This window comes from Heloderma suspectum, chromosome 1 (genome assembly GCF_057233095.1).
Source record: "Heloderma suspectum isolate Gila_16-S chromosome 1, 16-S_ref, whole genome shotgun sequence".
Taxonomy (NCBI): domain Eukaryota; kingdom Metazoa; phylum Chordata; class Lepidosauria; order Squamata; family Helodermatidae; genus Heloderma; species Heloderma suspectum.
In genome coordinates this window covers 305,070,748-305,086,077 of record NC_139458.1, presented here as the reverse complement: position 1 = coordinate 305,086,077, position 15,330 = coordinate 305,070,748, and the positions used below count along the sequence as shown (strand labels likewise).

Here is a 15,330-nt window from a genome sequence, read left to right as displayed (position 1 = left end):
CCAGGAGCTGCCGTGGCTTGCCGTGTTGTCTGAACCTGGGCAGTGGCAGTTAATTGAGGGTTACACAACCATCACATAACCTACGGACTGTTTTAGGGTTATGCGAGGGGTAACCACCATCATCTAGGTTCAGATGACATGACAAGCCACGGCAACCCTCGGCCAGGGCTTGCATATTCACAATGGCAGCTGGTATGCAGCTCCTCGCAGGTGAGCTGGCTTGGGAAAGGAAGAGATATTTCCCCTTCCACAGTTGACAATGGAAGATCAAGTCATGTGCAGTCTTCTGGATTCTGGACATATGACACCATGCAGAAAAGGGCCTTCTCTATTGTGGCCCCCACCACGTGGAACTATCTCCCTACCGAGATCAGGTGGGCCCCTAGTGTGCAGTGTTTCTGCTGACAACTGAAGGCACATTTGCTTGCCCAGGCATTTCCTGACTACTAGCTTCGCAAACTACCCCTTTTTTAAGGACATGTTATTATTTTATCACTGTTTTATTGTTTTATTGATTGTTTTTATGGTATTTTACCAAATTTATATCTTGTGAACCATTTTGGATCTTTAAAAAACAAACAGACCCAGTGGTATAGAAATTCTCTGAACTAAATGGAAAAAATGAGTATTTTTTATCTATGTGGGACAGCCCACAAGCTTTCATTGCCCATGGGGTCCACACACATTCATTATTGTCCCCCTATCATTTCTGATCAAACTAGCTCTCATTGAGCAGGTTTTTCAGGTGGTATGATAGAGGCATCAGTAAAACAGATTTTGCAGGAGTCTTCCAGTGCTTCAACCCCCCCGCCCTAAAACTGTTTGCCCGATATGTTAATGAGACAAAAGAAATGAATGGACAATAGTGGTGCTTTCATACTCACTTTGATGCTCTGAAAAAGCTATCATGTGTCTCTAGCCTGTCCCTGATTCTTTCCCAGACACAGAAACATTTCACCAAAGATTCTGTTGTTTGCTTCTCAACACCGCTGATAACAGCCCCTGTCGTTCTATGGCTATGGTGCTAAACTTGGGCCACAGAGCAAGGAAAACAGTCTCTTGTGCTGCATGCCCAAATCAGCAGGGGTTTCCTCTATTTCTCGTCCAACTGCAGCTCCTTGATGTCATTGACATTCAAGACCACTCTGGAAGGTTTTCCAGTTTCCTAAAGTACTGGTTTATTTAACTCAAGTATTATTCTGGTAATGGCCTACAATAAGGTGCACTGGTTTGTGCATAGAAGCGCCCCTTTAGGCCTAGGCCAGGCCTTCAAATCTCCTCTCTGCCATGGACTCACCAGGTGGCTTTGAGCACACCTCAGCCTCAGTTTCCCCTATGCAAAATGAGAATGAAAATAATTTGTGCGGGAGAAGATGATCAATATTACAAAGCACACTTTGTAGCCTAAAGGTGCCACAGTTGTGGTAAAACTATTCATCAACTACTTACACGGACCAGACATCCACTTTTGGTCCGTATTTTTTATGAGCCAGGAGTTCTGGGGCTGCGTAGGCTGGACTCCCACATTGTGTGTTTAGCAGTTCTTGAGAAAGACCTTCAAACTTCATGATGTTGCTCAATCCAAAATCTGAAGAAACACACAGAGAAAACGGAGTATGCGCATGCGCACGCGAACACACACATACACACACACACAGATGCCCCTTGGTGACTTCTTTAACGGTTGGATTAAAAGAAGTCTAGAAGCCGCCACCACACAATGAACTGAAGCAAACAACGTTCTAAATGGGTCTGCTCTGGCCTGTTCTCGTGTCACATCACTGCCCACTTCTGTTTTTACCCCTCCCCTCTTTTCAACATGCGATGTTTTCACATGGCTATTATTGTGAATGTGCTGTATAACTGCAAATAGTAAGGGCTGCTTCACTCACGCATCCACGTTGCTTGATTTCTCAGCACAAATATTCCACACATTGGCCGCTCAGATGCCGATGTGGATTGTAGATTCTGTTCTGTGGTGCAGGAGCAAGTGTCCATACTCACAACGCGAGCACTCAATGTGAGGCTCTACACCAGCCTTCTCCAACCTGGTGTCCTCCAGACCTTTCGGACTACAACTCCCAGCATTCCTGACCATTAGCCATGCTGGCTGGGGCTTATGGAAGTTAAAGTCTGAAACACCTGGAGGGCACCAGGTTGGGGAAAGCTGCTCTACACAGACATGAACAGTGCATTTTCTCTCCACCCCTCCTATTTTTGAGTGGGGAAGAATAAAATCATTTGGGCCCCTGCTCACATGGGGGTCCATGGGCGAGGAGTGTGTGTGTGTGTGTGTGTGTGTGTGTGTGAACATTCATTCTCCTCCATTATAATAACAAGAACTGGTGAGCATCTGAACCAGATCATTATCACCGGCAGCTAAATGTGAGAGGTGATTTATTTGAAAAATAATGCATCCCAGGTCACGCTGCGAATGCTGAATATTGATGTCATTCAGCAGCGCTATACTTTATTTGTTTCTTATGCCTATGTCCCATCTTTCTTCCAAGGAGCTCAAAGCAGCGCACATGGTCCCTCCATTTTATCCTCACAACAACCTTGTGAGGTAGGTTAGTCTGAGACATAGTGACTGGCTGACAGCAAGCTTTAGGGCTGAGTGGGAGTTTGAACCTGGGTCTCCTCAGTTCTAGTCCGACATCATGATAACCGCCTTACAGTTCTCAGTGGAGGAGCAGGCATGTACTGGCCCTAAGTTAACACTACCACTATCAATACTCCATGGATTGATCTCGCATAGGAAGCTACCTTATACTGAGTCAGAGCGTTGGTCTATCTTTCTAGTTCGGCACTGACTCCAATGATTAAGGGCGTGCAGTGCTGGCAACCTTCTTGGGGGAAGGACCACATTGGTGGCTGCAGGAACATTTGGGGGCTGCATGGGTGGGTGGGTGGGGATGGGGCAGGGTGGCAGTGAGTGGGAGCGAGTAGGGCTAGGACACACATATCCTATCATACACACATGCCCATTAGGAACATAAGAAGAGCCCTGCTGCATCAGACCAAAGCTCCATCTAGTCCAGCATTCTGTTCACACAGTGGCCAACCATAGGGGAAACCCACAAGTAGAGCAGGAGTGCAACAGCACCTTCCCACCCATGTTCCCCAGCAACTGGTCTACAGATGCATAGAGCCTCTGATATAGATGCATAGATGTCTATAGATGTCTATAGATCTATGTCTATAGATGTCTATAGATCTATGTCTATAGATGTCTATAGATGCATACAGCCTCTGATATTGGAGGTATATATAGCCATAATGACATGTCGCCATTGGTAGCCTTAGCCTCCCTGAATTTGCCTTAATCCCCTTTTAACACCATCCATGTTTGTGGCTATCACTCTGGGTGCTTCTAGATTAGGCTTTTATTGTGCCACCCACCCAACCTCTCATTCACAGAATTTTATCAGGGGGGTCCAGATGACGTTGTCTTTCATTTGTAACCTTCCTGTACTTTCCCACCACCTCCTCCTCCATCTCTTTTCTTACTGCGAAAAATCTGTTAAGAAAATCAAAGACAGAATAACTGCACAATTCCTTTGGACGGTTAGTGCTGGGACCGCTCCGCTCCATCCACAAGCACCCAACATCTTCTGAATCCCACAGTTTAACTATGCACTGTGTGAGGAAGTACTTCCTTTTTTCTGTCCTGAATCTCTTACTAATCAGCTTCATTGGATGACCCCTTTGGGTTGTAGTATTTTGAGAGAGGGAGGAAAAAAGCCTCTCACAATTCACTTTCTCCACAGCATGCATAATTTTATACACCTGTATCATGTCCCTGCTTTGCCTGACTTTTTCTAAACTAAAAATCCCCCAAACGTCACAAGCTTTCTTTATAGGGGAGTTGCTCCAGCCCTGTGATCATTCTGGTTGCCCTTCTCTGCACCTTCTTCAGCTCTACAATATCCTTTTTTAGGTGTGGTGAACGGAACTAACAGTGGAGAAACAGCAACCTTGCCTGCAGGGATCACAGTGTGGGGGTCATTAAAGCCTCTCCCAGTCCTAGTGACTTTGCCTGCAGGGATCACTGGGGGTAAGGTTAAAGCCTCCCTCCAGTGATCCTGATCAAGTTCACTGCTAATAGCAGTGGGAGATCAGCAATGCCCAGCTGATAGCTGATCAGCTGGGCAGTGGGGCCGGGGGGAGGTTGGACTCCCTGGGGCTCTATGTGCCACATGCTGGCCACCTGTACTATAGTGTTTCAGACAACAGTTTTTCCAGCCCTACCTGAACATACCAGGGATTGAACCTGGAACCTTTTGCATACCTATGAACTATGGCCTTTTTTCTGTAATGTTCTGTGGGGTTTGAACCTACAGTAAAAATGTGGGTTTTCTTAATTAGTCAAATTTTTCATTGCTCACTTGATTTTAGATTTTCATTGCACGCTATTTTGATTTAAAAGATGGAGTGAACTTCTAACCAAACAGCAAAACACCCACATTGACTTCAGGGAACTTATAATTTTACTTATAGCTCTTATGGAGCAGAAGAAGACTTTGAAAATATTTCACCATTAATGCCACTGCACTGATGCCTGTCTGGATTTTACAGAGCAGAACAATGGCTCGGATGTGCTACATGTCTTACTCATTTTGGTGTGAGTGTTCTCAGTTCACACCAGTGATGACACTTTAAAAGTGAAGCTATGTCAGCATTCAACACATGTGAGAAAAAGGTGGTGGTAGAGGGGAAGTACTGCATTATAAAAAATATCCTCTTTCTTTTTTGGTGTGTGTGCATGAAGGAGAGGAGAAGGGGGCAAAGAATATGAGTGTCCCTTTAATAACAGTTAGCTGTTGGTTCCATTTACCCAGCATGTCCAACATTATAACACAATATATATGGAGTTTCCATAGATTTAGGTTGTTCAAAGAAGTTCGTTAAAAAAAAATTCCTTGGGTTTGAGCCTAGTCCGCTCAATTAATTTAAACATGCAGAAAAAGTACATGGTAGGATCCTCCCTCAGTACCAGGGGAGATGAGTAATGTAGAAAACAGCGGGTGGAGGGAAGGACCTCATTCATGGTGTGAAGGCCACAGCAAGGTCTTTGGCTTTCCACCATGGGATGCAGTGATGATGTCATCATCTTGTGCCAAGACCTGATCTAAGCCTAGCCTGGAGTCCAGAAAATTTTCCAGGTGTCCAAAAGAAACCAAAGAAATGAGTCTGTGTACTATAGATGCTTTCTGGAGCGTATTGTTGCAGGGGCAGAGGAGATCCTCCCATCCCCAATTTTGACATTTTGCATATACAGCAGGACACACATTAATCCAGGGGTGGGGAACCTTCAGATGTTTTTTGGAATACAACTCTCATTATCCCTCATCACTGGTTATGCTGACTAGGGCTGATAAGAGTTGCAGTCAAACAACATTCCCCATGCCTGTGTAAATCCCATGTTGAATGATACAGTGGTTAGATCCATTCCACAACTTTATTCTTTATTTTTGTAAGTCACTCTGAGAGCTTTTTTCAGCTGAAGAGAGGGGTAAACATGCTTTAAATAAATAAAACCCCTCACTACATCTACCATAGCTATTATTAATCCATTGGGTTTCATATGCCGTTACCCAAACAGCAGATTGAGATTGCACAATGATAAAACAAACCTCGGTATAAAAGAGTTTTATCTCTGATGATGCACCTACCCACAATTTTGATGCCATTGTTTTCATCTAGAAGAAAATTTTCAATCTTCAGATCTCTAAACAAACCAAGAGAGAAAGTAAATGTGTTTTCCTGAAATACAGTATTTGCACTGCAAATTGTAGTCATGGCTTTTCAGAATATAACAGTTTAGAAACATAGCAAATGGGCTCCTAGGGATGGGTAGCTTTGTAACAATAAATTCCAGGCTCAGACAACTCATGACCTGCCAAGCCAAATGCAGTCCACCATCCTTGTATGGTGATGATGACATAAAAAGCCTCCTGTTTTTGCTGCCTGCTATGGACAACAGAGGTGTTGCTCAACATATGAGACAAATCATGGCTACTGGGCTGAATTTGGCTTGGTGATGCACCAGTTCTACAGGCTATTTGTCTATCTAAACCGATTTCATGCTTTGATTTCTCAGTTCCCCAAGTGGCTGGAAGTTCAAAGAAGCCTTTACAGGATAAGTTTCCTTTGAATGAGAGAAACCTAGAGACCTACGGTATATTATCTATTCATTTACAAAGATTGAGTAGATATTATGGAGGGACATGATCAAGTGATGCTAATCACAATGAAATGCCAATGCTGTCTGCCCCCCCCCCCATTCCAAATCAGATTTCTTCCAGCGAAATCCAAAATTTCTACTTGTATCACTTGTACACCATTTTGGTATGCTCACAGCTGCTGACTGTAGAGCAGGAGAAATTATCAGCCTGTGGTTTGAGGTTTGTTCAGTTACTTTGTGTCTCATTACAAAGAAAGTTTTCGGTAGTGTACCGATACTATATGGTTTAAGTGTTGTTCTTTCTTAGCTCGGTGAAGCTCTATGAGATAAAATGCAAGCTATCTATGCCAGTGGATTAAGCGGCCTCATTCAAAAAAATATTCAGATTACAGTACTGCCACGGCGTTTTTTGTTGAGTCTACGGACGGTGAGTTGAAACAATTTCCTTGCTTATAAAGTACAGCCCCGTTTTCATGTAGATAATTTTTGATAATATTATGGTAACAATTCTCAATAAGAACGTTTGTGTTTATTTGAAATAATGTTTTTGTACATGTACATATTATGATAATAACTGACAACTAATGTGTATAGAAAAATAATAAATTATTTGTGTGTGTATGTGCATATGTGTGTGTATGTGTGTGTGTCTGTGTGTGACTATAGATCTTATAATCTTGATATCTTTACAGTTATTATTTATCTGAAGAAGCAACTCATATGCGAAACAGGATTACACCAGATTCCTGTAAAGACTTTCTGAATAGACTTTAAGATCCTTTGAACAAATTATAGTAATAATATGTATATACCTGTGAAACAAATGCTTCTGTTATCTTCCAATATATGTACAATTGTATTCACATTGTTTTCATATGTATAATTATATTGTTCTAACAACAATCCTATTTTTAATAGATTACTAACACCCACTACGTTCATTGTGTGTTTTCATATTGTTACAACATTACACTAGTATTACCTGACCCATTTAAACTTGTGTGCTTGTTCGCTAATTTCCTATCAGTTTCTACAACTGTGGCCCTTTTTTGTACTTCATATATTTTAATTTACAAACATATATTCTGCTTACCTAGGGAGTTCCCAAAGTTTGTAGAAACTACTACCTTATTTTTGGGCAGTCCCTTTTCACTTCCAGATTAATAGGTGCTCCACTACCTCAGTTTGCTAACAGAGGGAACAATATAACAGCCAGTGCCCAATATTCTGTTCCACTCTCATAGGATTCTGTCACATTCTATTGTTATCAAGAAACAGTACCTAGAATGGGGCTATGCACACAGCAGCAGAATGGGGTTATGCGCACAATACCCAGAATGGGGTTATGCGCACAATACCCAGAATGGGGTTATGTGCACAATACCCAGAATGGGGTTATGCGCACAATACCCAGAATGGGGTTATGTGTAAAGAAGCAGAATGGGGTTATGTGTACAGAAGCAGAATGGGGTTATGTGTACAGAAGCAGAATGGGGTTATGTGTACAGAAGCAGATTCCCCCTCATCCCCAATAGTATAACTGAATGTATCCCTTTATTTTCTTCCATGTAAGATAATCACTGCCATTCACCCTTGAGGTGAGGAAAAAGAAAACTGCTGCACTTGGGGAGAACACTGAAGTCCTCACATTTACCTCAACTGGTTGGCCCAGCACTGGCAGAAAAGGATATGTTGCAGTGGGGTGGGGGTGGGGAGAGAAACCTCCCCACTTGTCATACTGATGGACATTTGTGCTAGTCCTCCTAATTAAAACCAGTTTAATAACCCACACAGCTGAAGTTTGCCCCCTCCACAATTTTGCACTCATAAAACCATGCTTATTTGCTTTAATACCGACCGTGCAAGTGTGTGTGTGCACTGGACTAGCCCAAGACATTGTAGTGTCTGATGCAGGAAATCCAAATGTCTTTCTCCCTCTCCCTGCCAGTAAGGATATAATAACAAATTGAATGAAATGTGCCGTGCTTTCATGGCACCCATCTGCCACCTGAGGCATCCATCAGCAACGTAACAGCAGAAGTAGCCCTGCCGTGTCTATTTGAAAAGACTGTACTGAAGCTCTCAGTGAATAAACAATATTTCTGAAGTATATACACTGGGAAAGATCCATCAGAGTAGAGCGCTTTTAAATCCCACTGCTGTGAATGAAAAAAGTTCAGCAGATATTTGAATCTTTTGCACTGAAATCAGTAGGACTTAAAAGTGCTTCGCTTTTGCTGGATCGTGGACACCTAGATAAAAGAGAATCTCTGACTGTCATTGAAAACAACCCACCAAACAAAAAAAAAATCTTTAGAAGTGTTTTATCACCTTGCCTGTGTTATAAAAGGTAAAAAAGAAGAAGAAGAAGAAGAAGAAGAAGAAGAAGAAGAAGAAGAAGAAGAAGAAGAAGAAGAAGAAGTAGTAGTAGTAGTAGTACCTGTGGACAATCCCATGACGATGCAAATGTTCTACTGCAGACATGATCTGCCGGGTATATTTCTTGACTTCCCTTTCTTCCAGTTTCTTTTTCTCACAGATTCTATCCATGAGATCTCCCCCTAGACACAGTTCCATCACCATGTAATAAGAGTTTTCTGTCTCCAAGGTTTCATACAGCTGAACAATATTAGGATGTTTAATCATCTGATGTATCCGAGGCTCCCGCTTCATATTTTTTAAAACATAGGAGTCTTGCTTGGCTTTTTTCTTGTCAATAACCTTTATGGCTACCTAAATCATAGAAATGGTGTAAGTATGTCTTTCATGATATGTGTAATGCCCCATCATTTTAGCTGTACAGGCCTGCTTTCAAAATGTCAGGAAAAAGGAACCACTTTATGTCCGTAAACTTTTGATTATTGATCTTTGCTATGGATTGGATGGCAGCAAGATACTAATTTTCATCCACCAAACCAAATTCAGTGGCTTGCATCCAATGAGGCATTATTTGTAATACTGGTGGCATTATACAATCTTTAATTTCCATTACTATATCATAGTCCTATGTTAAATGTATATCAATATATAATGTGGATCTAACAACATTTTGTCCTAGCAAAAATGTTTCTTGTACAGTGCATAGGCAGACATCAGCTAAATACCCCCACCTCCCAAATTATACAATTCTTTTAGAGAACCTGAATGCAAAGTTTCTCACAGGAGATGAGCAAAGTATTCATTAATGCATTCACAGCAGACGTAGATGCAAAGCCCCTTGAAATGCCCTAAGTAATCAAACAGGCATCACTGGAATTGCTAATGGGAAAAATAATGATGAATAAAAATTAGGAGAAAACCCTAATCGTTATATACAGCACACAACATATACTGTATAGAGTAAGAACAACCAATTCCTGTCCCCACTGCCCACCCTCAAAGGTCTGGTTCATTATTTCAGAAAATTTTAATGGGTCAATATATTAATATTATACCTTCTTTCACTTGAGCATTGCTACTTCAGCTAAATAAAGCAGTTGGACTTGTGGATGAAGAAACAAGACTCTGAACTTCCCCAGCACTCACTGCTGTGAGATTAGTGGCAAATGTGACTCCTAACCACTCTCAATTTACCTTCTCCCCCGTGGGGATGTGTAACCCCTCCATCACTTTGGCAAAGGACCCCTTGTTGATGATTTTGCCCACTAGGTAATCCCCAACTTGTTTGGTGTGGGGAAAATTCTTCCTAGGTTCTTGGGACATCTTGCGGAAACAAACAGGTATCTGTATGTTCTTATTGTTTTCCTCCCAGTCTGGAAATATCCTCTCCTGGTTTGCCGTATCGGTTGCTCTGTCACCAGGAGCCGCTTTGATTGCCGCGGGCATCCTCAAAAGGGTCAGATTGGCTGACACACCACAACTTCCAGGCAGAATGCCACTTTCCACATGCAGGCGGCTACTCAGATGCTTAAGAGATCCTATATCTGCCCATCCTGGGGTGCAAGGACCAAGCCATTGGCCATACGGCACTTAATCATCCCCCCTCAGAGGCTGCGTTTTCATCACTGATCTCTATCTGCCTGCCTGCAGCTCTGCTCAAGCAGAACCAAGCTGGAGATTATTAACCTAACCTGATACATGATGTCAATTAATGCCCCAGAACTGACAGCTCCAATGTCACATAATAATCTCATGGATTAAAGTAGTGCTGGGCTGAAAGTCCACCTGCATTTTCACCACTTCATTTGGCTGCTTGTGAAAAAGAGCTTTTTGTTTTTTTGTTTTTTCCAGTGGCTGTTGTGTGGGAAGGAGACATTTCTGAGACATTTTCAACTGGAGTGAGCTTACCTTACTTATGAGGACAAGGAGGCTGAGGGTTTCGTTTATTTTCTTTCTTAAATGCTTTTAAAAAGCCTCGTTGGCCGCTTCTCGCAGGCAGGGAGACGCTCCACTGCAGCAGGGTGAAGTGACCTGCTTCAGGCAGTGCTGCTAGAGCTGGGGGCTGCCTGTGGGGCAGTCAAAGGGGTCTGAGTGGTGCAGGAGGAATGCTTAAAAGTATTGGCCATACTGGGTGGGTGTCACTTCTGCTCCATTTCAGAGAGTGGTCATGTGTTCTCTTTTACAGAGTACAGTCCTCTAATTTATGGGCTGCCAGAGGGCTGTCCTCTATTTGTAGGGTGTCCTGTCCAATTCTGGTTTAAAGGACCATAAGAACTGTTGCCCATCAGCAGTCAGCTCCTGAATAGCAGACTGAACAAGCAGGAACACCGGTCACCTGGTCACAGTCCTCGACACAACGGTGAGATCTGCTGTACTTCTATTTAAATCATAATTATTTATTGATCTATAAATATAAATTAGCTTATGCAAATTTTATGCAAACCACTCCTCTTTTGTCTGCTGTTTTTGTGATCCATTTCTTCGTTTTTGGGAGATTTGTAAGTGGCCACTCTATGCAGGCAGCAAACTGCCATAGGAATGCTGTTCGGAGCCACATTCCCATGGCAAGCTCCACCTCTGATTCCCTTTGCCTGTGTCGCATCATGAGGCCTGAACCATGAGGAACCCACTTCTCCCCATGAGATCTCTCAGTGGGCCCTAGGAAGCCCTGAGCCTGGAATATTCACTGGCCTTTTGCCAGTGTCTGCAAGCTAGCTACCTACCTTGCCTCCCAGTCTGAGAAACATCCTTTGAGCCAAACAATCCAATCAGTGAGTTCTTTTGTCATTGTTACCTTCTTTCTTTCTACCTTCACCCCATCCATTTACTCATCCCCTGTAAAAGAGAGAGAGAGAGAGAGAGAGAGAGAGATGGCGAGTATAAAATACTATCAGTTAATAAAAACAAAAAAGGAGAGGAAGCACAGCATGAATCATAAACAGCATATTTTAACACATTTCAAAAGAAAGAGGGGGGCTTTCATATATATATATATATATATATATATATATAAATAAATAACTTAAAACATGATAGCCAGCTAAACTAACTGTTGCTATGGTTGGGGAAGAGCCCAGTGTAACACTTTGGGGGGAAAAAACTGAAATTACACAGATTGCCAAATAGTTTTAAAGCCCTTTTTTGTTTGGAAGTGGAGAGACTTCAAAAGGAACAAATAAAAAGGAGCAAATATGCCAAAAGCAGCAATACCCAATACTGGGAAGTATATTACCCATTGAATACAGCCCAGTTGATGGTGAAATGGTGCAAAGGAATCCTACAGCCCAAAGGCAACAACTGCAATGACTATATTATTTTAGGGAGAATCTCTCTCTCTCTCCATATATATATATATATATATATATATATATATATATATATATATATACATACACATACATACACACACACATATACGCTGAGCCAAAATCCCACCTGCCTCTTTGCAACCTCTTCTGTTTCCCTGAGAAAGAGGCAGTAATTTTTCTGCCTCTTTTGCAGGGATGTTGAGAATTTCAGAGAAATTTCTCAAAGTACATGGCTTCAGTGCTTACCTTAGTGCAAGGAGGTGGCTGAGGGGTTCGTGTGCGCTCTTTATTCTACCATTTTTATCCGGTTCTGGCCTTGCAGCCTCTGTGGCCGCTTGAGCTTTCTGAGGACTTAGGACTTCTTCCCTTGGGCCTTTCCAGCGCTGCTGCTTGCTGATTGCAGGAAAGCTGAGCCAGGCATTTTTGGTTTGGTTTGGTTGTTGTTAAAAGTCTTTTTAAAAACAACAAAGAGCACACATGAACCGCTCCGCCACCTCCTTACAGTAAGATAAGCACTGAAGCCCCCACCCCTTCCCACAATTTTCGGGTGCAATTTCTTTTCCTCCTTCCCCCAACAAATGGTTGAAAATAAACAGATTGAAAAATTTGGCACAGTGCTAACGTGTATGTGTGTGTATCCAGTATTTATGTGTCACCTTCCAGGACAAAAAGCCCTCCTGAAGCAGCTCACATTCAAAATTGAAACAGAAAATACAATTTAAAATTAACCCATTTAAAATTACAAAACTAAGGGTGCTGCCAGATGGAGGGCTCCTAGGGCTACTACTCAAAAGGCATTGTGCTCCTCTTCCATCTTTTCCTTCTTCACTGTTTTTTACTGGTGAAAGAAAAGAAAAATAGGAGAAGCAGTGGGGAAATACGGAAAGGTTACAAATAGAAGACAATGATGTCTGGGCCCCATGTAAAATCCGTGTTTGAGGAAGACCAGTTGCAGGATAAAGGCCTTGACTGGAAGCACCCAAAAACACTCTCCAGTCCTTTCCCAACTGGACATCCTCCATATGTGTTTGACTACAATTCCAGTCACCCCTGTTGGTTGGGGTGATGGGAGTTGTAGTCCAACAGATCTGGACGGCACCCGGTTGGGGAAGGCAGCACTCTTAAAGCAGTAAAACAGGCATTCCTTTGCCCCAAGGAACCCTTGATTGTAGTTTTGTGAGGGGAGCTAGCGATCAGTAACAGAAATGCTCGGAGCCCTCATGATACTGTGATTCCTAAGAATGCCTGAGAAAACAATGACAGGATGCATCCAAAACATACATACTTTGAGTAGCAGAGCTATCATCCATTAATACATCCATTAAGCTTTGCACATCGTACAGTCTTCTCCCCAGAATTGAGCTCAGGGAAGGAAAAGTGGCTCTGCATATTTGGGGGAAAGCCAACAGCGTCCTGAGTGGTTGGAGGCTTATGACATCACTCATCTCTAAATGATGGCTTAGGGCGCAATCCTATGGCCACTACTCAGCCGGTTCCCGGAGAACTAACCCCCACCCCCTCCTGCACCTCCTCGTAGGCAGATCGGCCCCACGCTCTGTGCTTGGAAGAGCAGCACAGAGTGGTGAAAATGGGGCTTTCCCAGGGGCGGGTCAGGGTGGAGAGGTCTGAAAGGCTGGTACGACACATCCTATGTGTCGTCTGTCTGCCACTTCCCACGCTCTGAGATCTCGCAGCTAGGCAGCCGAAATCGGTTGTCTAGCCATGAAAGCAGGGCAGGGGGAGCGAGGAGGAGATCTGTTCCTCACCACTCCTCCTGCCCTGCACTGGATAGGTGGTTGGCCCCAGGGTCAGAGGTGACCGTTGATCCAGATAGGATTGCTCCCTCTCACACATAGTTTGAATTTTGTTTTTCATCCCCTGTACTAACCACCTTTTTTTTTCTTTTGCCAAAATTTGCCTGTTTGAATGTATGTGTGCTTTGGAATCTTAGACAAAAGGATCTCTTTCGTTTCATTTTTGCTGATTCACTGTCATAGTTTGCTAGAGATCATGTGGAACTTCACAAGCTCAAGCAGCATGAATCACTATTAGACATGGGCGGGAAATTAGTTTCAGTTAGTTTTTATCCAGTTTATCCAATTTCCATCTACTGGATCTGAACACAGACCCTAACACAATCTATGGTCTGGAGTCTGTACATATCTGAGGTTGTGATGAGATCTGTATAACAAAAACATGTATTATAAAAATGTATACATTTGAAAAATGCACACAAGCATGCTTTAGTGAATGGGAAGAAAATGGATACATTTAAAAATGCACACAATTGATGCACATATTTGGGAAAATGCGCACCAATTTTCATGCTAAAAGACGAAGAAACACCAAAGCTTGCAATTCGATACAGACATGAGTCATAACTAGCTGCAATGTGGAAATGGGACAACCTCACTGAGCTCAGGTTTTGCTGATTCACACACCCCTAATCGCTATAGCAGTCTGATATATGAGAGTATCTCTAACACATTCACTTCCTCTGCTCTGGATTATAATGCACTTAATAAGCAGATGACAGAGCACAGAAAATAAGTCCCCATTAGAATGGAAGGGTTTGTTTGTGCATGTTCTATGAAGTGGTATTTGTGGCACATACACAGTCAGAATTACAAAAACAGATGGATATTGCAGAGTAGGCATTTTACTTGTTTAAAACTATACTGCTCCTAAAAATGTATGCATATGGCAAAATGACAGGATACATATGACAGATTTAAAAGTTTTTGGCCACAATTCAAGGGACAGTTCTTCTGTGCAAACTCAATTGAAATGAATGGGAGCTCGGCGTGTGTAGGACAACTGCCCTGTAGATTTTGCTCTTTGTGTCCACACACAAAGTGGTATTTGCTAAACTGTGTTGGTTTAACACAGCCTTTCCCAACCTGTTGCTCTCTAGATGCTTTGGACTACAACTCCCAGAATTCCTGACCATGAGCCATACTGGCTGGGGCTGTTAGGAGTTGAAGTCCAAAACATCTGGAGGGCACCAGGCTAGGGAAGACTAGTTTAATAAATATTGCTTAGAGTCTCACCTTTCTGTAACATAGCACAGCTTTGCATAAAAACAGGGCATACTGCAGGAGTGAGAGAGAGGAAGAGGGAGAGGGAGGGAGAGGGAGAGAGACGGAGAGAATATGCATTGAGTTTTCACCGTCAGCTAAGGTCTTCTGAGGTTCAACTTGAGTTTGCTTTTTATCTCCCATTCCCTTGCTGGCTTACAGTTCTGTGGACAGAATCCTGGACGGCCATCTGTTCAGTCCTGGTTTTGCCAGCTCTTGAATTTTCCTTCCTCTCTGGATCAATAAATTCAGTAACACATCAATCCCAGATAGCAAATGTGCATCTGCAAAAGATGGCAAATTCCTGTGGGTTTCTGCCCTGGCACGAAAAGCGTTTGATCTGCATGTGATGTCATGCATGATGTGTGATACGTTATCC

The 15,330-nt window shown here is 42.7% G+C and overlaps 1 protein-coding gene across 1 annotated transcript in view; it reads right to left on the bottom strand.

Moving 5' to 3' along the window:
- LOC146359306 (uncharacterized) overlaps nucleotides 1-10,012 on the bottom strand; it is a 41,624-nt gene extending 31,612 nt beyond the window's left edge. The window contains exons 1-4 of the mRNA XM_084814138.1: nucleotides 9,761-10,012; nucleotides 8,628-8,920; nucleotides 5,676-5,731; nucleotides 1,450-1,588 (exon numbers count right to left, since the gene is read on the bottom strand). Of these exons, the coding sequence (XP_084670264.1) occupies nucleotides 1,450-1,588; nucleotides 5,676-5,731; nucleotides 8,628-8,920; nucleotides 9,761-10,012 (740 nt within the window). The remainder of the gene's footprint in view (nucleotides 1-1,449; nucleotides 1,589-5,675; nucleotides 5,732-8,627; nucleotides 8,921-9,760) is intronic.
- Nucleotides 10,013-15,330: the final 5,318 nt, after the last annotated feature.